The 16040-nt window shown below is 42.8% G+C and overlaps 1 protein-coding gene across 1 annotated transcript; it reads left to right on the top strand.

The window, feature by feature from the left end:
* Window positions 1–10397: 10397 nt before the first annotated feature.
* On the top strand, window positions 10398–15429 carry FAM32A (family with sequence similarity 32 member A). Its single transcript, XM_027845430.1, has 4 exons — window positions 10398–10535; window positions 10689–10827; window positions 12755–12808; window positions 13475–15429. The coding sequence occupies exons 1-4, from the start codon at window positions 10462–10464 to the stop codon at window positions 13541–13543; spliced, it is 336 nt and encodes a 111-aa protein (XP_027701231.1). The 5' UTR covers window positions 10398–10461; the 3' UTR covers window positions 13544–15429.
* The last annotated feature ends 611 nt before the right edge of the window (window positions 15430–16040 follow it).

Here is a 16040-nt window from a genome sequence, read left to right as displayed (position 1 = left end):
GATAGTCTACAAAGCCTAAGGACTCCTCAGAATGAGAATAATGTTTTCAAATGTATAAAATAAAGTACATAAGATTAGAAAAGAAACCAATTCTATCCAAATGCAGGCATTAAAGTATTTTTAAATAATTTAAATTAATAATTTAGTATTTTATTTTAAAAAAATAAATTCATGGACCCCGGGTTAAGAATCCCTGGATTAAATCTCTAAGGTCATTCACAGCTCTGGCATTCTGTGATCTATGGTCTAAGAGCCCTCTCAAATCTGACTTTCTATGTCATATGTTCTAAGGTCTCTTCCAGTCCTATGACCTCTATATGCTGTTTTTATATGCTTGGCAGGAGTTTCTCTTCCTTTTTGTCCTTGGGATCAATGAATATCTGGATTCCTTCTGCCTAAGACTAAATACATTACCATATACAGAAACACACAAGACTATTGCTGGCCCCTCTCCGTCCAAAAGGCTCCCTTCCCTAGCTCTGAACTCATGCATATAGACTAGATTCAGTCCGAGGGGAGCCTAACCCTTAAAAAGAAGGGGAAGGCTCCTTTTTTTGGTCTGCTCTGCCTCTATTAACTGCCACCTTATAGCTCTAGAGAAAATCACTTATAGCTTAAGTTTGGCTCATGTCTGGGTATCCCCAAAAAGGGAAATAGAAAGGTACTCTGTACAATGAAGATCAGGTATAGGACAGCTATTTATTTCCTCCATTCAAAAGAAATGCTTAAAACACAAAATTCACAAGCATGAATTGACAATATTAAACGCAAAGTCACAACTTATAATTACTACTATGCTCTTCCAGGAAGTTGATACTTAAAATTTTTAAGACAAGGAACATTTGGTGGTACTGTTTAATAGGCATTTTCCTTCACCTTGACTCTGTACTAAACAAACAGCTCCCTCCCGATCGAAGTCTTCTGGGAAACCAGGCTGAAGCTTGAGCTCTTCCTCTTGCTGGGAGTTATCTTCTCCTCTGAAAAACGTACAGTAGCAACCAGCACCAACTGAGGAACCCAAGAATTCCCAAACTCTCAGGATAGCTACTCCAAAAAGTCTATCTTCCAGTCACTGTTTGGTCACCTATACTTGCAGGGAAAAACAAAACAATATGTGAAAGGCAGCCAGGTGCCCAAAACCCAGGTCAGGCTCGCCTAGAAATACATGAGCCCGCTGCCATGTGGGAGCAATGGCCATAGATTCCAGGGTGGGCAGGGGCCACCCTACCTCCTCCACACTCAGGAAATTCCAGAAGGCAAAAACACTTTGGGGCTGCTAGCTAGGCAACCACCTTCCCATTAGATTGAACTGTCTGAATTATTCATTTCAATAGTGGGGAGGCAAGGTTCCAATCTCTTGTTCCCTTTTGTTGAGATTTTAACCCTTATGGTTCCTCCAACTACAGGGCTCACTTGGGAAATCCTCTTCTATCTCCCAGAATCCCATTCTCTCTCTCTCTCTCTCTCTCTCTCTCTCTCTCTCTCTCTCTCTCTTTCTCTGGCACTGCCCAAGAAATCTCCCTTCTCTTCTATAAGGCTAGATTCAGGGATCAAACTGCTTAGGAAGTCAAGATTCTTCCTTCTCCTTTGCACGGGATTTGGGTTCAAGAACAGTATCTAAGAACCTCTCCCCTCCTGAGTCAAATGGGAAGGAATGTGTCTATCTCTACCCTTTGCTTCTATAGGAACTCTTACTATTCCTCCACAGCCTGGGGGCTATAATCTCTTGGGCCTAATAGCTCACTGGGATATTCTTAGCAAGTGCCAAGGGCTTTTGCACCAAGAAAGTCATTCCTGAGAAGAGAGTACATAGATGCACAAATATTCCACTCCCTGCTCCCCCCCACCCACGCAGGTCCTCTCTGCTGAGTTCAAATCTAGTCTTAGAGACTTACAAGCTATGTGACCCTCAGCAAGTCACTTAAAAAAAATCCTGTTTCAGTTTCCTCAACTCAGAAGATAAGAACTCATAGTTGTGAGGATCTAATAAGATTAATATTTGTAAAGCAGTTAGCAAAATGACTGGCACATAGTAAGTGCCACCTAATGCTTATTCCCTTCGCTTTCATGAGTGAGTTCTGGTCAGTTGGCTTTCTTTTATAGATCCTCACCAAGGGTCAGGATCCTCTGACCAAAGTCTATCCTCCCCAGTCCTTTTGTTATTGTTGTTCAGTCATTTTTCAGTCCGACTCTTTCAGTTTGACTCTTCATGACCCCATCTGGGGTTTTCTTGGCAAAGATACTTGGGTGGTTTGCCATTTCCTTCTCCAGGGTCTCCATTTTATAGTTGAGAAAACTGAGGCAAATAGGGTTAAATGACTTGCCCAGAATCACACAGCTAGGAAAAGCATCTGGGGTTACATTTGAACTCAGGTCTTCCTGATTCCAGGCCCAAGTCCTTACCTAATTAAATATCTTGGGGACTACCCCAAGTCACTGAAACCTAGCCCCTTGGAAAGACCAAAGGAAGACTCCAAATCAGCCAATCTCCCCTAGAATAGCCTCAGTGTTTTGAGAGATAATCTGGGAGTTTTCTTTATCCTCTTAACAAGGTACCAGTGGGCAGAACCACAGTCTATAAGGAGGTAAGTTTATCATATTGATCCGGGGGAAGAGCTTTAATCAACCCCGCTCTTATAAGAGCATGTTACATTTTACCCTGGTTGCAATTGGGGATGATTAGGGGGAAATTGTGGTGCTTTGTTGATTTCCAAAAATAGTGGGGGTTTGGACACTGCTTCCAGAAGTGGAAGACATCTCTCCCAGATGTCAGGGAGAAAGGATATTAAGGTGTGTGGTCTCTGAATCTGCCATCTTATACGAATTTCTACCTCCACATCTTAAATCATACCTGCAGCTCCTGGCATAAGGAGCTACAGAATGCCTGATAACACCAGCAGGCTGCTATGAAGGAGTTTTGCAGGAAGTACAACCCTGGATTGTAGCTCCTGACATCACCTGCTGGTATTAACCAGGAACTGCAGGATTGCGCATTGATGAGTTCATCCCTTATGAGCATTTATGAATTACAGGGAGAGAAAACTGGCTTAACAATATTGGTATCAAATGAGATAATATACGAAATCACTTCGTAAACCTTAAAGCATTGTGAAAGAATCAGTTACTATCTATTATTCCTCCTATTAGGAACTCTAAGTGACTGGGAATTTATATTAGTTTTTCCCCCAGGATTGCTCATTAGAAAGTCTGTACATTTTCCAAGAGTCTTCTTTGATCAATCAATAAAACTTATTTTCTTCCTTAACTTTGTAAACTCTGAATATTCAAGTAAGAAATAAGTGTTGGCATCCTGGGGGTACTATGCCTACATTTCCCCAGTTTTTCTAGGTTGAGGTTGTTTTCCAAGAGAATTTTTTTTTAATTCCCCAGTATAACCAAGCCCCTCATTCTACAAAAGCTTCTGACAGAAGGATTACAATAGAATCAGAGCCTATCAGAGTGTGAAGGGACCTCAGAGATCTGTAGCCTCGACACTGCAGGTTCCCCATTCCTGTATCCACTCCAACCTGCACCTTAGCAGAAATCCCCTCTTCAACATCCCTTCCAAGTCCATTCCAGCACCTCTAGTGGTGGAGAGGTCACTCCCAAGATGGGCCATTTTGAACAGCTCTAATTGTTAGGATGTTTTCCTTATACCAAACTGAAATCTATCTTTCTGCAACTTCTCCCATTGCTCCTACATAATTCAGCTCTCTGGAGCAAAGCAGAGCAAGTCAAGTCCACAAGCATTTATTAAGTGCCTACTATGTGCCAGGCTACTATGTGCAGAGGATACAACAAAAGGCAAAAACAGTACCTGCTCTCATTCGGCTCACAATATAATGGAACCTAATCTTTCTTTCACGTGACAGCTTTGCAGATACTTGAGGATCGGTATTACGTTTGTTGATGTTTCTTTTTCCTCACTTCTTTTAAGTAAAATGTAAATTTTCTGAGGTTAAAGACTTTTTAGTTTATGTCTTTGGATCTCTAGTGCTTTTCTTATATCTGGCACTAAATAAATGTTGGTTGAATTGGATTAAATCAAAGCTTGTATACCATGGACTTACATACACTTACCTTTCTGGCTGCCCTCCTCCTTCCTAAAATGTGGTACCCAGACCTGAACACAATACTCAAGATGCGGTCTGACCAAGGAAGCAGAGGGTAAATCTATTTCACAGCTATGCACAAGTATCATTTGACCTACATTTATTAAGCACCTGTCTACAAGGGCATGTTCAATACTGGGCATGCATAGACAAAATAAAACAGAGTTTTCCTCAAGGAGTTTATAATCTAACTAAAAAGCTATTATACATACACAAATATGTAGATATAAGACAGAATGTCTTGAGTACCAATGAGAGGTCTAAATAATACTATGAAAAGTTTGATGAGTCAACATAACTTTTATTTGAGGGAATTAGTGAATGCCTCAATCAGTGAGTAAAAAAGCATTTAAGGGCTTACTATGTGCCATGAATTGCACTAAGCTTCTAGAGAAACAAAACAATCCAAATCAACAAGCATTTATTAAGCACTTAACTAAGTTTCAGGCATGGTAGTGCTAGGCACTGGGCATACACATACAAACACCAAGATGAGTCCCTAACTTCAAGGGGCTTGCATCTGTTACAGAGTCAGACTTCCACTGGGGTAGAGCTGGGCGAGGAATGAAGAAAGGCTAGCCTTGGGCCTTTCCTCAAAATGGAGACTCTGAGAGGAGTTCATCAATGGGAGAAGAGGGCCCACCAGGTCAGAGGGCTATCTCAGAGAGAGAATGTAACAGGAGATGAGGGAACTTCCAGAGTGAGAAGGCAGCTGAGACACAGTGGTGAAATCCAGAGAGTCAGAAGTGGAATTGAGAGAGGAATAGGAAAGCCACAGTTTAAAAAGGCCAAGGTCTCCCACTGCATCCTGGGCCATCTCCAATCATCTTGACTTATGCATACATACTAGCTATATGACCCTAGGCAAGTCATTTAGACTCCTTGAACTTCATCGTCTTCAGCTATAAAAGAGGGATACTTCCTACTTTACAAGGTTGTTGTGAAGAAAGAACTTTGTCTCCCACAAAGGGCTAAAGCAATGTGAATTGTTATTTCATAGTTTCTCTCAGAACCCTAGAAGAGTCCAAGGATCTCTGCAGCTTAAAATTCCATGGTCTTCCCAGGGCTCATTCAGGGTCTAGTGGGGGGAGGGGGAGAAAGTCTGTCATTACACTTAGGGAATCATGGAGTACCTCCTATAGGTGGAGGAATTTGCTTCTACAATTAGTCCTTTGCATAGGAGACGTAAGCCCTGAATAAACAGTAAGAGATGGAAAAACAATCACCTAATCATTTTATTTATGAAACAAATGACTCTGATTCTTTTTTCGAGGTTAAATTGATTTCATGATCCAGCTGCACAGAGGGCCAAATAGTTTCAGATGTAGACTGACCATTGAGGGCCCTTCACAGTGCTTTAAACACCAAGTTGGCTAGGCGAGTGAGCCAAGTGTGGGTCTGGGCAACTCTAAAGCCCTTCAGATGTAGTTAATTAACTACATTAACTACAGGTTACAGTTAACTACAGGTTAACTGGTGTGTAGGCTTTGTCTAGAGACTCTTAAGAGTTAGGGAGAAAAGTCATGAATTTAGCCTCAGAAAACCTTGATTGGAGATTTGATTCTGTTCATTACTGGGTGTGTGCATTTTTTAGCAAGTCAGCTCCCCTCTGGGGGCTTCAGTTTTATCTATAAAATAAAGGGGCTGAATTAGATGATCTGGTATCAAGATATTAGGAGACAATTGTTTTCCAGAGCTGGGGCCCAGCAAGCAGGCTGGGTCCTGAGCCTGGCATAACAACAATCCTTTGCGCTCACCCTCTGGATGATCTCAGTCTCTGGTAAAATTATATAATCATTGTATTGCTTTGATCAGCACCAGGTCTCATTGTTGCTGTTACCCCTTCATTGTCTGGGCTACAGCTCATTGCAAGGCCGTTGGTATAAGCATCAAGGTTTAGCCACACTAAAACAGGTCCCCCCGCTAGGGACAGGGCCGTGGCAACACGTGTCCTTGTTTGCAAGTCATTTCTCTCCCTTTGAAATTAAACTTCTGTTTGATTCCTGACTCTCTTGTTTCTAGCCTGCTCTGTTCAGCTCTGGTCATCCACAGGTTAGAGGCTGGTTCCATCCCGTTGACACTGGAAAGTCCATTCACCAACTACAATGACATGATAATGGTCCCTACTCTATGTACCAAGCCCTTATGCACTGGGCAGCCAGGTGGTGAAGTGGATAGAGGGCCAGACCTGGAGTCAAGAAGACTCATCTTCCTGAGTATAAATTTGACCTCAGACAAATACTAGCTGTGTGACCCTGGGCAAGTCACTTAACCCTGTTTGCCTCAGTTTCCTCATCTGTAAGATGAGCTGGAAAAGGAAATGGCACACCACTCCAGTATCTTTGCCACAAAAATTCCAAATGGGTCACAAAGACTTTTTTACCACTGAAAACGATTAAAAACATGTGCCAGACACAGTACTGGGGATACAAAGCACAGGGGATACAAAAAGAAGCAAAGGTAATCCCTACCTTCAAGGAGCTCATGATCTGATAGAGGAGACAACATGCAAAGAAAGGTACACAAAGCAAGCAATAAAGCAAGGGAGGAAATATTTAACAGAGGGAAGGCACTAAAATCAAGAGGGGTTTGAAAAGGCTTCCTGAAAACTCCCTTCTGGGTTTCAGCTGGAGTCCTCAGCTGAAGTGTTTCTTACCTCAGCTCAGAGCTCAGAGAAGGAATGGGCTCCGCCATCTCTTTTCTATCTTAGAGCCTTTTAGCCCATCGTACTCCCTTAGCTCTTCGGAAGGTAGGACCCTGGTATATCCAATCATTGGCTTAGGAAAGACAACTTTCACTTAATCCTTTCCATATGTAATAGCTCTGGGGCTGAAGGACCCTCAGAAGTCACCTAGTCCAGTCCCCTCATTTTCCAGATAAAGAAACCAAGTGCCAGTCGAAGAATTTGAACCCTAGACTGACTGACTCCAGAGACGATACTCTTTCCACTAGACTATGCATAAGAAGAAAGGAAGCAGTCAGTTGCCAGAGCCTCCACTTTCAGAAGACAAGCAGCCCTACAAACCTATAATACACAATTATATGTAATAAATGCAGAATTGATAGTGCCAGGAAAACAATACAAGTCTGAAAGGGCAGGTCGTTATTGATGGGAGGAAGCCTTTGGAGCAGGGGGTGTCCGAATTTAGTTCAACAGGCAAACATTCCAGGCATAAGCTATACCATAAGGAAAAGCCTAAAGGTGGAAAAGTACAGGGCATAGCTAGTTTGGCTATAACATAAGGTTTATAAATATTAGTCATGGTGCAATGACTAAGCATCTATTTATTAAGCCAGGTGCTGGGCTAGGTGCTAGGAATCTCCTTGCCTTCAAAAGAGCTTGTAATTATCATGACAGAAAGAGATCTGAGTTTGAATCCCTGTTCTGCCATTTACTAGCAATTTAATTTTTTTTTTTGAGGCAATCAGGCTTAAGTGACAAGTGTCTGAGGCCAGATTTGAATTCAGGTCCTCCTGACTCCAGGGCTGGTGCTCTATCCACTGTGCCACCAAGATGCCCCTCTAGTGATTTAATTTTAAGCAAGTCATTTAATTTCATTTTCTTCATCTGTAAAAGGAGGGGGTCGTACTAGATTATCTATGAGGTCCCTTGAAACTCTAGGCTTAAGATCAATAGAAGGAAAGCAGCTGAAGTTTTCCTTCCTAATGCAAAGGTCTTTTCTAGTCCTAAATCTACTATCCTAGCTGCATCTCATGGTCCTAGCTTGTGTTCAATTGGACTGAGTTCAAATCTATTTTCTTTGACTTGTTGCCCTCACTCAGAGTTAACTCAAGAAATCTCCAAATATGCTTATATCTAGGTTTCCACAAATGTGAATGACAAAAGTCACCAGTTTCATTACAAGCACTCAAAGTAACAAATGCATATCAGTTAGAAGACTATTTGACTATGCAGAAAATACAAAAGATTCAAAGCATTCATTGGAGTCCCATAAATTGATGCAGAAAATTTAAAGCACTCATAAGAGCCAATAAACTTTTCTCAAAAGAGAACTAAACTTGGAATTGCCAGTGGGGAAAGATTCCAACGGTGAACTTCTCCAACACGTTTTAACACAGGTCCTCTCAGATTGTGTCACTGTTCTGGACTTCCTTCAGGAAGAAAATATATGTGCTTCCCCTTTCCCATCAGACCTGCACTGTTCAAATAATTCATAGTTATAGTGGGTGGCAAGGTCCCAACTTCTTATACTCCCATAAAACAGCTTTAATTGACTTGAAGCTGTTGGGATCGCATGGGCAATCCCTGTGTTTCTCCAAGAGACACACTGCTCAAAGCAGATTTCAGAAAAACCTGGATAAGACTTGTATGGACTGATGCTGAGTGACGTGAGCAAAACCAGGAGAATGTTGTACACAGTAACAACATTGTGCAATGACTAACTTTGATAGACTTAGCTCTTCTCAGCATTGCAAGAATCTAAGACATCTCTAAAAGTCTCATGATGGAAAATGCTATCCAATCCAGAGAAAGAACTATGGCGTTGGAATGTAGATCGATGCATGCTATTTGCTCCTTTTTTTCTTCTGTTTTGCTTTGTTTCCTCTTTCTTGTGGTTCCTCCCATTGGTCCACATTCTTCTCTACAACATGACTAATGTGAAAATGTTTAATTTAATCTAGGCAGAGCCTAGATCAGATTGCTCGACATCTTGGGGAGGGAAGGGGAGAAAATTTAAAACTCAAAAGCTTATGGAAGTGAATGTTGAAAACTAAAAATAAGTTAATTAGTTAAAAAAGAGAGAGATGCATTTCTCAGGAATTCCTCCTTCTCTCTAGAAGGCCAAATCCATTCACTTTCAAACTTGGGCTTACTCTGGAAGCAACTCAAGGCCCAAGAAATCTTTCCTAGTTGGTTCAATTCCAGGATTATGCTGCCTGGAAAAATTTAGATTCCCTTGTTTTCACATGCAACTGGGAAATAAGATATACAGACAATGGGATATAGAAATCTATCCTGCCCTACTGGAAAACTGAAGGGAAAGAGGATAAGAGAAGGGGCAGCAGAGATAGGGAGGGCAGATTAGGGGAAGGAGTATTCAGGATTCATGCAGTCTTGGGGTGGGGGGAGGGATGAAATGGGGAAAAATTTGGAACTCAAAATCTTGTGGAAGTGAATGTTGAAAACTAAATATAAATAAATAAATAAATATAAACGCTAAAAAAAAAGAATAAAGGACAAACAACAACAAAATTTAGATTCCCTTCTCTTCTACAAGACACCTCTATAAGACTATAAACTGCAGAACAGTTGCAAATCTGCATTGTTAGTTTCCTCCCTGGGGAGCTTCCTACATAGATGAAATCGCATTCAATAAGCACTTATTAAGCATCTACTATATGCATGGCACTACAGTAGGAGCTGGGAATACAAAAACAGAAAATAAAAAAAGAAGTGAAACACTGAGGGCAGTTTATGCAGAGGTAAAGAGAGACAAAATATTGAGTTCAACAAGTAGATCAGTATGGATGGAACATGAGTGACCAGAGGGAGCTCACAAGAGATGGCCTCCATTTTTCCAGTGAAATAGGAAGTGAGGTTCTCTGCTAGGAAGGAGGAGGGGAATGAGGGGATTTAGAACACGGATAAATAAACACACCTTTACAAGTCTAAGTGAGAGCCCTATTCTCCAGGAAGTGTTATATATTTGTTTTTGTCTTCCGAGAGCTTAGCACAGAGCCTGCCATACAATAATAATACTAGCTTGCATTTGTTGAGACCTACTATGTGCCAGGCACTGTGTGCTATGTGCTTTGGAGCCCCATAACCACCCTGAGAAGTACATGCTGTTATTCTCTATATTTTACAGAGGAAGAAACTGAGGCAATCACAGGTAAAGTGACTTGCCCAAGGAACGTTCGTCTTACAGATAGACGGGAGACTGAGGGTCTGAGGGGACTGTACCTAATGTTACACAGCCCATGGTCACGGCGGAACAACCTAAACAGCTGAGCTACACCTGGTCCTCCACAAAGCACAATCGCAGTCACTCCCCCTACGTAGGACTCAGTTTTTCCGTCTCTCCAAAAGGAATAGAAGTCTGTGCCCCCACCCCCTAGCCGCAGGCACTTCGCGCAGGCGCACGGCTTATTTTCCCTCCTCCACAGGGACCACTAAAACAATTCCTTCAGCAGTGACGCTGCGCAGGCGCACTATCTAACTTCCCGACGTGCTCCGCGGTACTCTGGCCCGCCTCTCTCCTTAGCTCCGGCGTCCAGAGACATAAAGGACTCCACCTTAGGCGCGGTTCGCGTCTTTCCCGTCGTGCCCCGCGTGGACCCTAAACAGGAAGTGAGGTAGGAGCACTCCTGGGCGGAAGCTGGCGGTATGGCGGAGTACGAGCAGGTACAGAAGAGCGCTCTGAAGCTTAAAGGGGTGTCGGAACTGGGCGTAACGAAGCGGTAAGTGCGACGGCAGCGTCCGGGCTGCAGGGCATACGGGGGCGGTAGGGCGGGAGGCAGGGTTCGAGACCTAGAGCTAGCCCTCACCTGGTGCCGAGGAAGGTCTCGCCTATCCGTCCGTCCAACAGTCCGTCTGTCTGTCTGTTCTCCCAGGAAGAAGAGGAAGGATAAGGACAAGAGCAAGGTTCTGGAGCAGATCGTGACGAGCAAGAAGAACGAGGAGGAGAAGCGGAGGGGGCTGGACAAGCGGACGCCGGCGCAGATGGCCTACGAGAAGATGCAGGAGAAGAGGGTGAGCGATGGAGGCATTTTGTCCTAGGTAGTTTACAGTATTCTGAGGAGGGAGCCATGGGCTTCCCAGACTGCCCGGGCGGCCTTGACATAAGCAAGGTTGAGAACCTTTGACAGCAGCTGCAAACCGAGGGAGGGAGGGGATCGCCTTTCTGCCCGAGTCCCACTCCGTTTGGGGTCTTTGTTCAGTTCTGAGTGCCACGGTTTATGAAAGACATTGGTAAGCCAGGGGAGAGTGACCAGGATCCTGAAGGGACTGGAGATCGTGGAGAAACGTTGAAGGAACCCACGGTGTTTTTAACCTAGAGAACAGAATACTGGGGGGGAAGGGGGGGGTATGGGGAAGAAGAGGAAGTGTTACATTCTAGCTGCAGTTAGGTGTCTGAAAGGTGGTCATGTGGAAGAGAAATTTTATATGTTCTGCCTGCCTTTGAAGGCAGAAATACAAGCAGAGGAGGCCGATAGGGGCAGTGAGTGACTGAGAGGCAGAGTTAGGCCTAACTTGTAAGGAAATACGTGGTTCAGATTCTACCTCTGACATGAGCCGTGAACAGTTTCCTCATCTGTAAAATGGGGTCATGACTATATAACTATATACTCACAACTGTAATAAAAATTAACCGTCTCTCATTTTGCTCAGTTATAACATGAGAAGGTTCAACCAGATGGTCTCTAATCCTTCACAGAACATTTATTTTAAAAACACCTGATGTGTGCAAAGCACTATGCTCTCTGCTGGGGAAATAGAAAGTTTACATGAGACAGGAGTCCATGCCTAGGAGGGTCTGATTGGTTTTTTTACCTTGATGTCATAGATGAAGAAGGTATAGAGATTGATCACCTTCCATAAGGCATGGAAGCTTTCAACATGTAAGGTTCCAGATACAAAAGGTTCTAGGAAGAGGTAGGAGACTAGGACGTCTGGGAAGGACTATGCAGAGCAGAGGTGGCCTAGAGTCAAAGTTTTTTGGACTACCACAGTAGGCAATATAGAACCATGAAAATATTCAAGCAGAGAACATTGAGTATTTAATGGTTCACTAAGGTTTGCAAAGCGCTTTAGCTATAGTATATCATTTGATCCTCAACAACCCTACAAAGTAGGTCCAGTTATTAACCCCTTTTTGTAGATAAGGAGATTGAGGCTGAGAGAGGTCTAGTGATTTATCTAGAATCACAATAGCTGATAACTGTCTGAGGCAGAAATTAAAGTCCAGACTTTTCTGACTCCCAAGTCCAGTGCTTTCTCCACTGTGCCACCTAATGCAGACAAAAATCTTTGTATGAGAAAGATTTATCTAGCCATGTTTGAAGGACATATTTTGGAAGCCAAAGCTGTAGTCATGGGGCGGGGGGCGGGGAACAGACAGGCTATACTGTGTAACTAATTCCATGAGCCATTTTGGACAAGTCACCTTCTCTAGGCTTCGGTTACCTCATCTGGAGTTAAGTGAGTGCAACTAGATGATCTGTGAGGTCTTTTCTACATGTGATGTTCTTTAAGAAGAGAGAGGGTGTGGAGCAGTTTGTTGACAACAATGGGAGTTTCTCAGAATGTGGAGAGTGGTGGTGGAATAGGTAGGGGTGAAGTTGAGAGGCATAGGAAGGGAAGTGTCATTGTGCTTGATAATTTTATCCCCTGCCCAGTATTGTTCAGAAACCACTTGTTTAATATATTATAACTACAGTGTTTAAAAATCCTTCAAACCCCTGCTGTAACATTCTTCTGGCAGTTGTCAGCAGCGCATTAAATTATCTAACTGTGGAACTAGCTGCCCTCTATAACATTTCAAGAAACCACTCAAAATGTTACAGAGGGCAATTAGTTCCACGAGAGCTATACCCCCCCTGCTCTTAGTGGGCCCAGTTGGTGGTTAGGATGTGGGAATTTATAACCTTTCTTTCTTTCTTTTTTTTTTTCCTTTAAGCAAATGGAAAGAATCTTAAAGAAGGCATCCAAAACTCATAAGCAAAGGGTGGAGGTAAGAATTACCAAGCAATAAAATACTATGACCGAACCGCTAAGTTTTAGCAAGCATTCTGAGTCCTGTATGTTGTATCACCTTCAGTGGTGAGTAGGGCAGGAAGTAGTGGTAGAAGGCCGGAGAATTTGAGAAGAAGCATTTATCTTTGATTTTGTTGTAACTTGATTAGGTGAGAATTCTTGGAAACCAGCACTTTATAAATGCTCACCAAATATGTAAATATGAGGGAGATAGGAAATGGGGAAAAGGATTTCCAGGGAGGTATAATTGATAATAGAAGTTCACCTTTATAAAATGCTTTGGGGTTTATTTACAAAAGCACTTTGGCCACAATAGCCAGGTGTGGCAGATATTGCAAGTACTTATTTCTATTTCACTGAGTAGAAAAGAGACTTATTCAGGGTGACACAGTAAGGTCCAGGTTTAGGATTTGAACCTGTTTTCTGACTCCAAAGCCCATGTTCTTTCCATTTTGCCACTGCCCCTTTGTGGATTTGTCTTAGCAAAAGGGAAGAGCTTCTAGCCTACGTTAGAATGGGGATCGGAGGGCAGAATGTATTAATTGGAAAAGAGGACACTTTGGGAAGTAGCAGCCGAGATAGGGAATTTGTATAACTTTTCTGGTCTTGTGCTGAAGCACTTTCTTTTCTTCCTCCCCTCTAGGACTTCAACAGACATTTAGATACTCTTACTGAACATTATGATATCCCCAAAGTCAGCTGGACAAAATAGACTCCTACAATGTTCAGTGGTGTGGCCCCGAGGAAGAGGACTCATTTGTGTTTGTTCTGGATAACTGTGGCATGTTCTGTAAATGCTCCCCCCCCCCTTTTTTTTGGATGCTTCCGGCTAAGACTATTTTTAAAGGCTCTGTAATCAAGTTAGTAACTTGTCACACTTTATTAAAGTGGGACTCATGGTTATTTAGGTATCCTTGTGACACATAACACTTCTAATCTTTCAGGTTGAAAAAATTCTATTATTTATACAAAGTCATTGAAACTTACTTACTAATAAGAGTGTCCAACTAGGAAAGTGTGATAATTCATCTTCTGAGCTAATAGTTACTTTTATTAACTGTCTATAGGAAAAACCTTGCTTCGCCAGTACCAGCAGACTCTGAGGTGCTAATTATAGCCACTTGATCATTTCATTACTCTCCTACTTGAAGATAATAAAGCTATTTCAGTGTTTAAAGGATAACTTCATGATAGAGGATCTCCTTCCACCCAGTCTTTGCTATGGTGATCACTTGGTGACTGACCTTCTAGTGATGAAGCTGCCTGCTTATCAAAACTGGGTGGACGTCAGATAAGCTCATAGGCAATCACTGGGGCTTTTATTCAAAGCCTTGCCAGTTTGGTAGAATCTGCCAGAGTTTGTGCTCCAGGGCCATAGCCTTTCAGAGCCCAGAGTTGCATCCTCATCTTGATAAGGACATCAGAGAAGCAGGGCTGCTCTTAACTTGCTGTACTTTGCATATTATCTGCTACTTAGTTTGTGTCAACTTGGGCAAGTCATTTAACGTCAGTTTCCTGACCTGTAAAATGAGAAGGTAAGACTCAGTGACATCTAAGGTACTTTCCAGCTTGAAATCTGATCGTATGACTTGAAGGAAAATAGATGAAGAGTGTTTTAGGGCTGGGCTCCACACACTGCCAGAGAGAAGTTCTGGGTTGGCCTGCTACTGCTTTCTGGCGTTGTTCCAAGATCTCAGGCTGGGAACATGTAAGCCTTCAGTGCTCCCAGAGTGTTCACATACAGTACAGTGTCTGATTGTTGCACCCTGGACTGACTGGACTCAGCCACTGTCAGCCTCTGGGAAGTTCTGCAGTTTCAAAATGACAGCACTGTAGGCTCCCTTTTGGTCTGGGATTTGTGCTCTGGTTTTTCCTCTGCAGGCTTCAGAGTGGGCTAAAAGCTGGAACTGAGATCCTGCTCTGCTTGAGATCTGAGCCACACTGCAGCTGCTGCTTCTGACAGGACCTTATTCCTTGACACAACCCAGTACCAGAGACCACTCAGCCACTCCCTACCCTGGAAAACCACGCTGAACATAATTCCCCTCCTCATTCTGACCTGGATCTGTGACCTGAAAGCAGGAAGTGGGTGACAAAGCTGCCAGTTGGTACCTGTTCCCAAAACTCTGCATCTGGTGCCCCCTGTGGATTCACAGCCCCTCCTTGGGTACTAAAATCCTCACCCCACCTGGCCATACCCTGTCCCCAGTGTCCCTCTTAGTCTGTCTCATTCACTGTGACTTTTTTATTTCCCCATCAGGATTCAGTCTGGTGCATTTTCTGCATCTGTTTGGAGGAGTTTGGGACCTTACCATATTCATTCCTGCTACCCTGCCATCTTGGCCTTACCTCCTTTTACACCACCATTTAACTTCACAACACACATGTACATGCACACTGTGATTCCCTTCCCCACACATGCCATAGTATCTGCTCCCACCCCCCTCCCCCCCCCAAAAAAAAGGCAGTTAAGCCAAATTTTTTGATACTGTGGCTAAGAGAACCAGTCCACATTGGTTGTTAACCATTTCTTAACAAAGAACATGGACTTGTGTTTTAACTTGAGCTATCCAGAACAACAATGTCCATTATATTTAATCTGAGTTTTCTTGTCTTCTTTTGGTGATGTCTTCATTTACATTATTGCCTTCGTGTATATTCCACATGCATGTCAGTTCTATGTCAGTTAACACAGGTTTTTCCATGTTTCTCAAAATTCCTCATGTTCTTCATTCTTCATTCCTTATGGTACAATAAGGAAATGAGTGAGGAATGTAAATTACAGTCTTATACCACAATTTTGTTCAATCATTCCACATTCCAGAGATAGCTTTCTTTCCAACTTTTTGCTGTTATTAAAAAGTGTTTCTGTAAATGCTTTTGTATGTATAGGAACAAATTTCTAGAAACTAGAGGGGGTGGGAGAACCTGTGGCCTTGAGGCTGCAGGTTCCCCTACCTCTGCTAGGGTCTCTTCTTACTGATTGGTGGGAGAAGGAGGGCGAACAATCTCAGATCTAGTGGTGAAAGGACTTTAGGGTTCATTTAATCCAACCCTCTTCTGAGGAAGCTGAAGTCCAGAGAGAGGTTATATGACTTCCCAGTGACACAGATGATAAAATGTTAAAGGTTTGATTTGAACCCAGGTTCTCTGACCAGAGTCAGAGTTCTTTCCACTATATCACAATGCCTCCCCACATTAAGTATATG

Source organism: Vombatus ursinus, unplaced genomic scaffold (genome assembly GCF_900497805.2).
Source record: "Vombatus ursinus unplaced genomic scaffold, bare-nosed wombat genome assembly UNPS02014961.1, whole genome shotgun sequence".
NCBI classification, from domain to species: domain Eukaryota; kingdom Metazoa; phylum Chordata; class Mammalia; order Diprotodontia; family Vombatidae; genus Vombatus; species Vombatus ursinus.
This window is presented reverse-complemented; position numbering and strand designations above follow the sequence as displayed.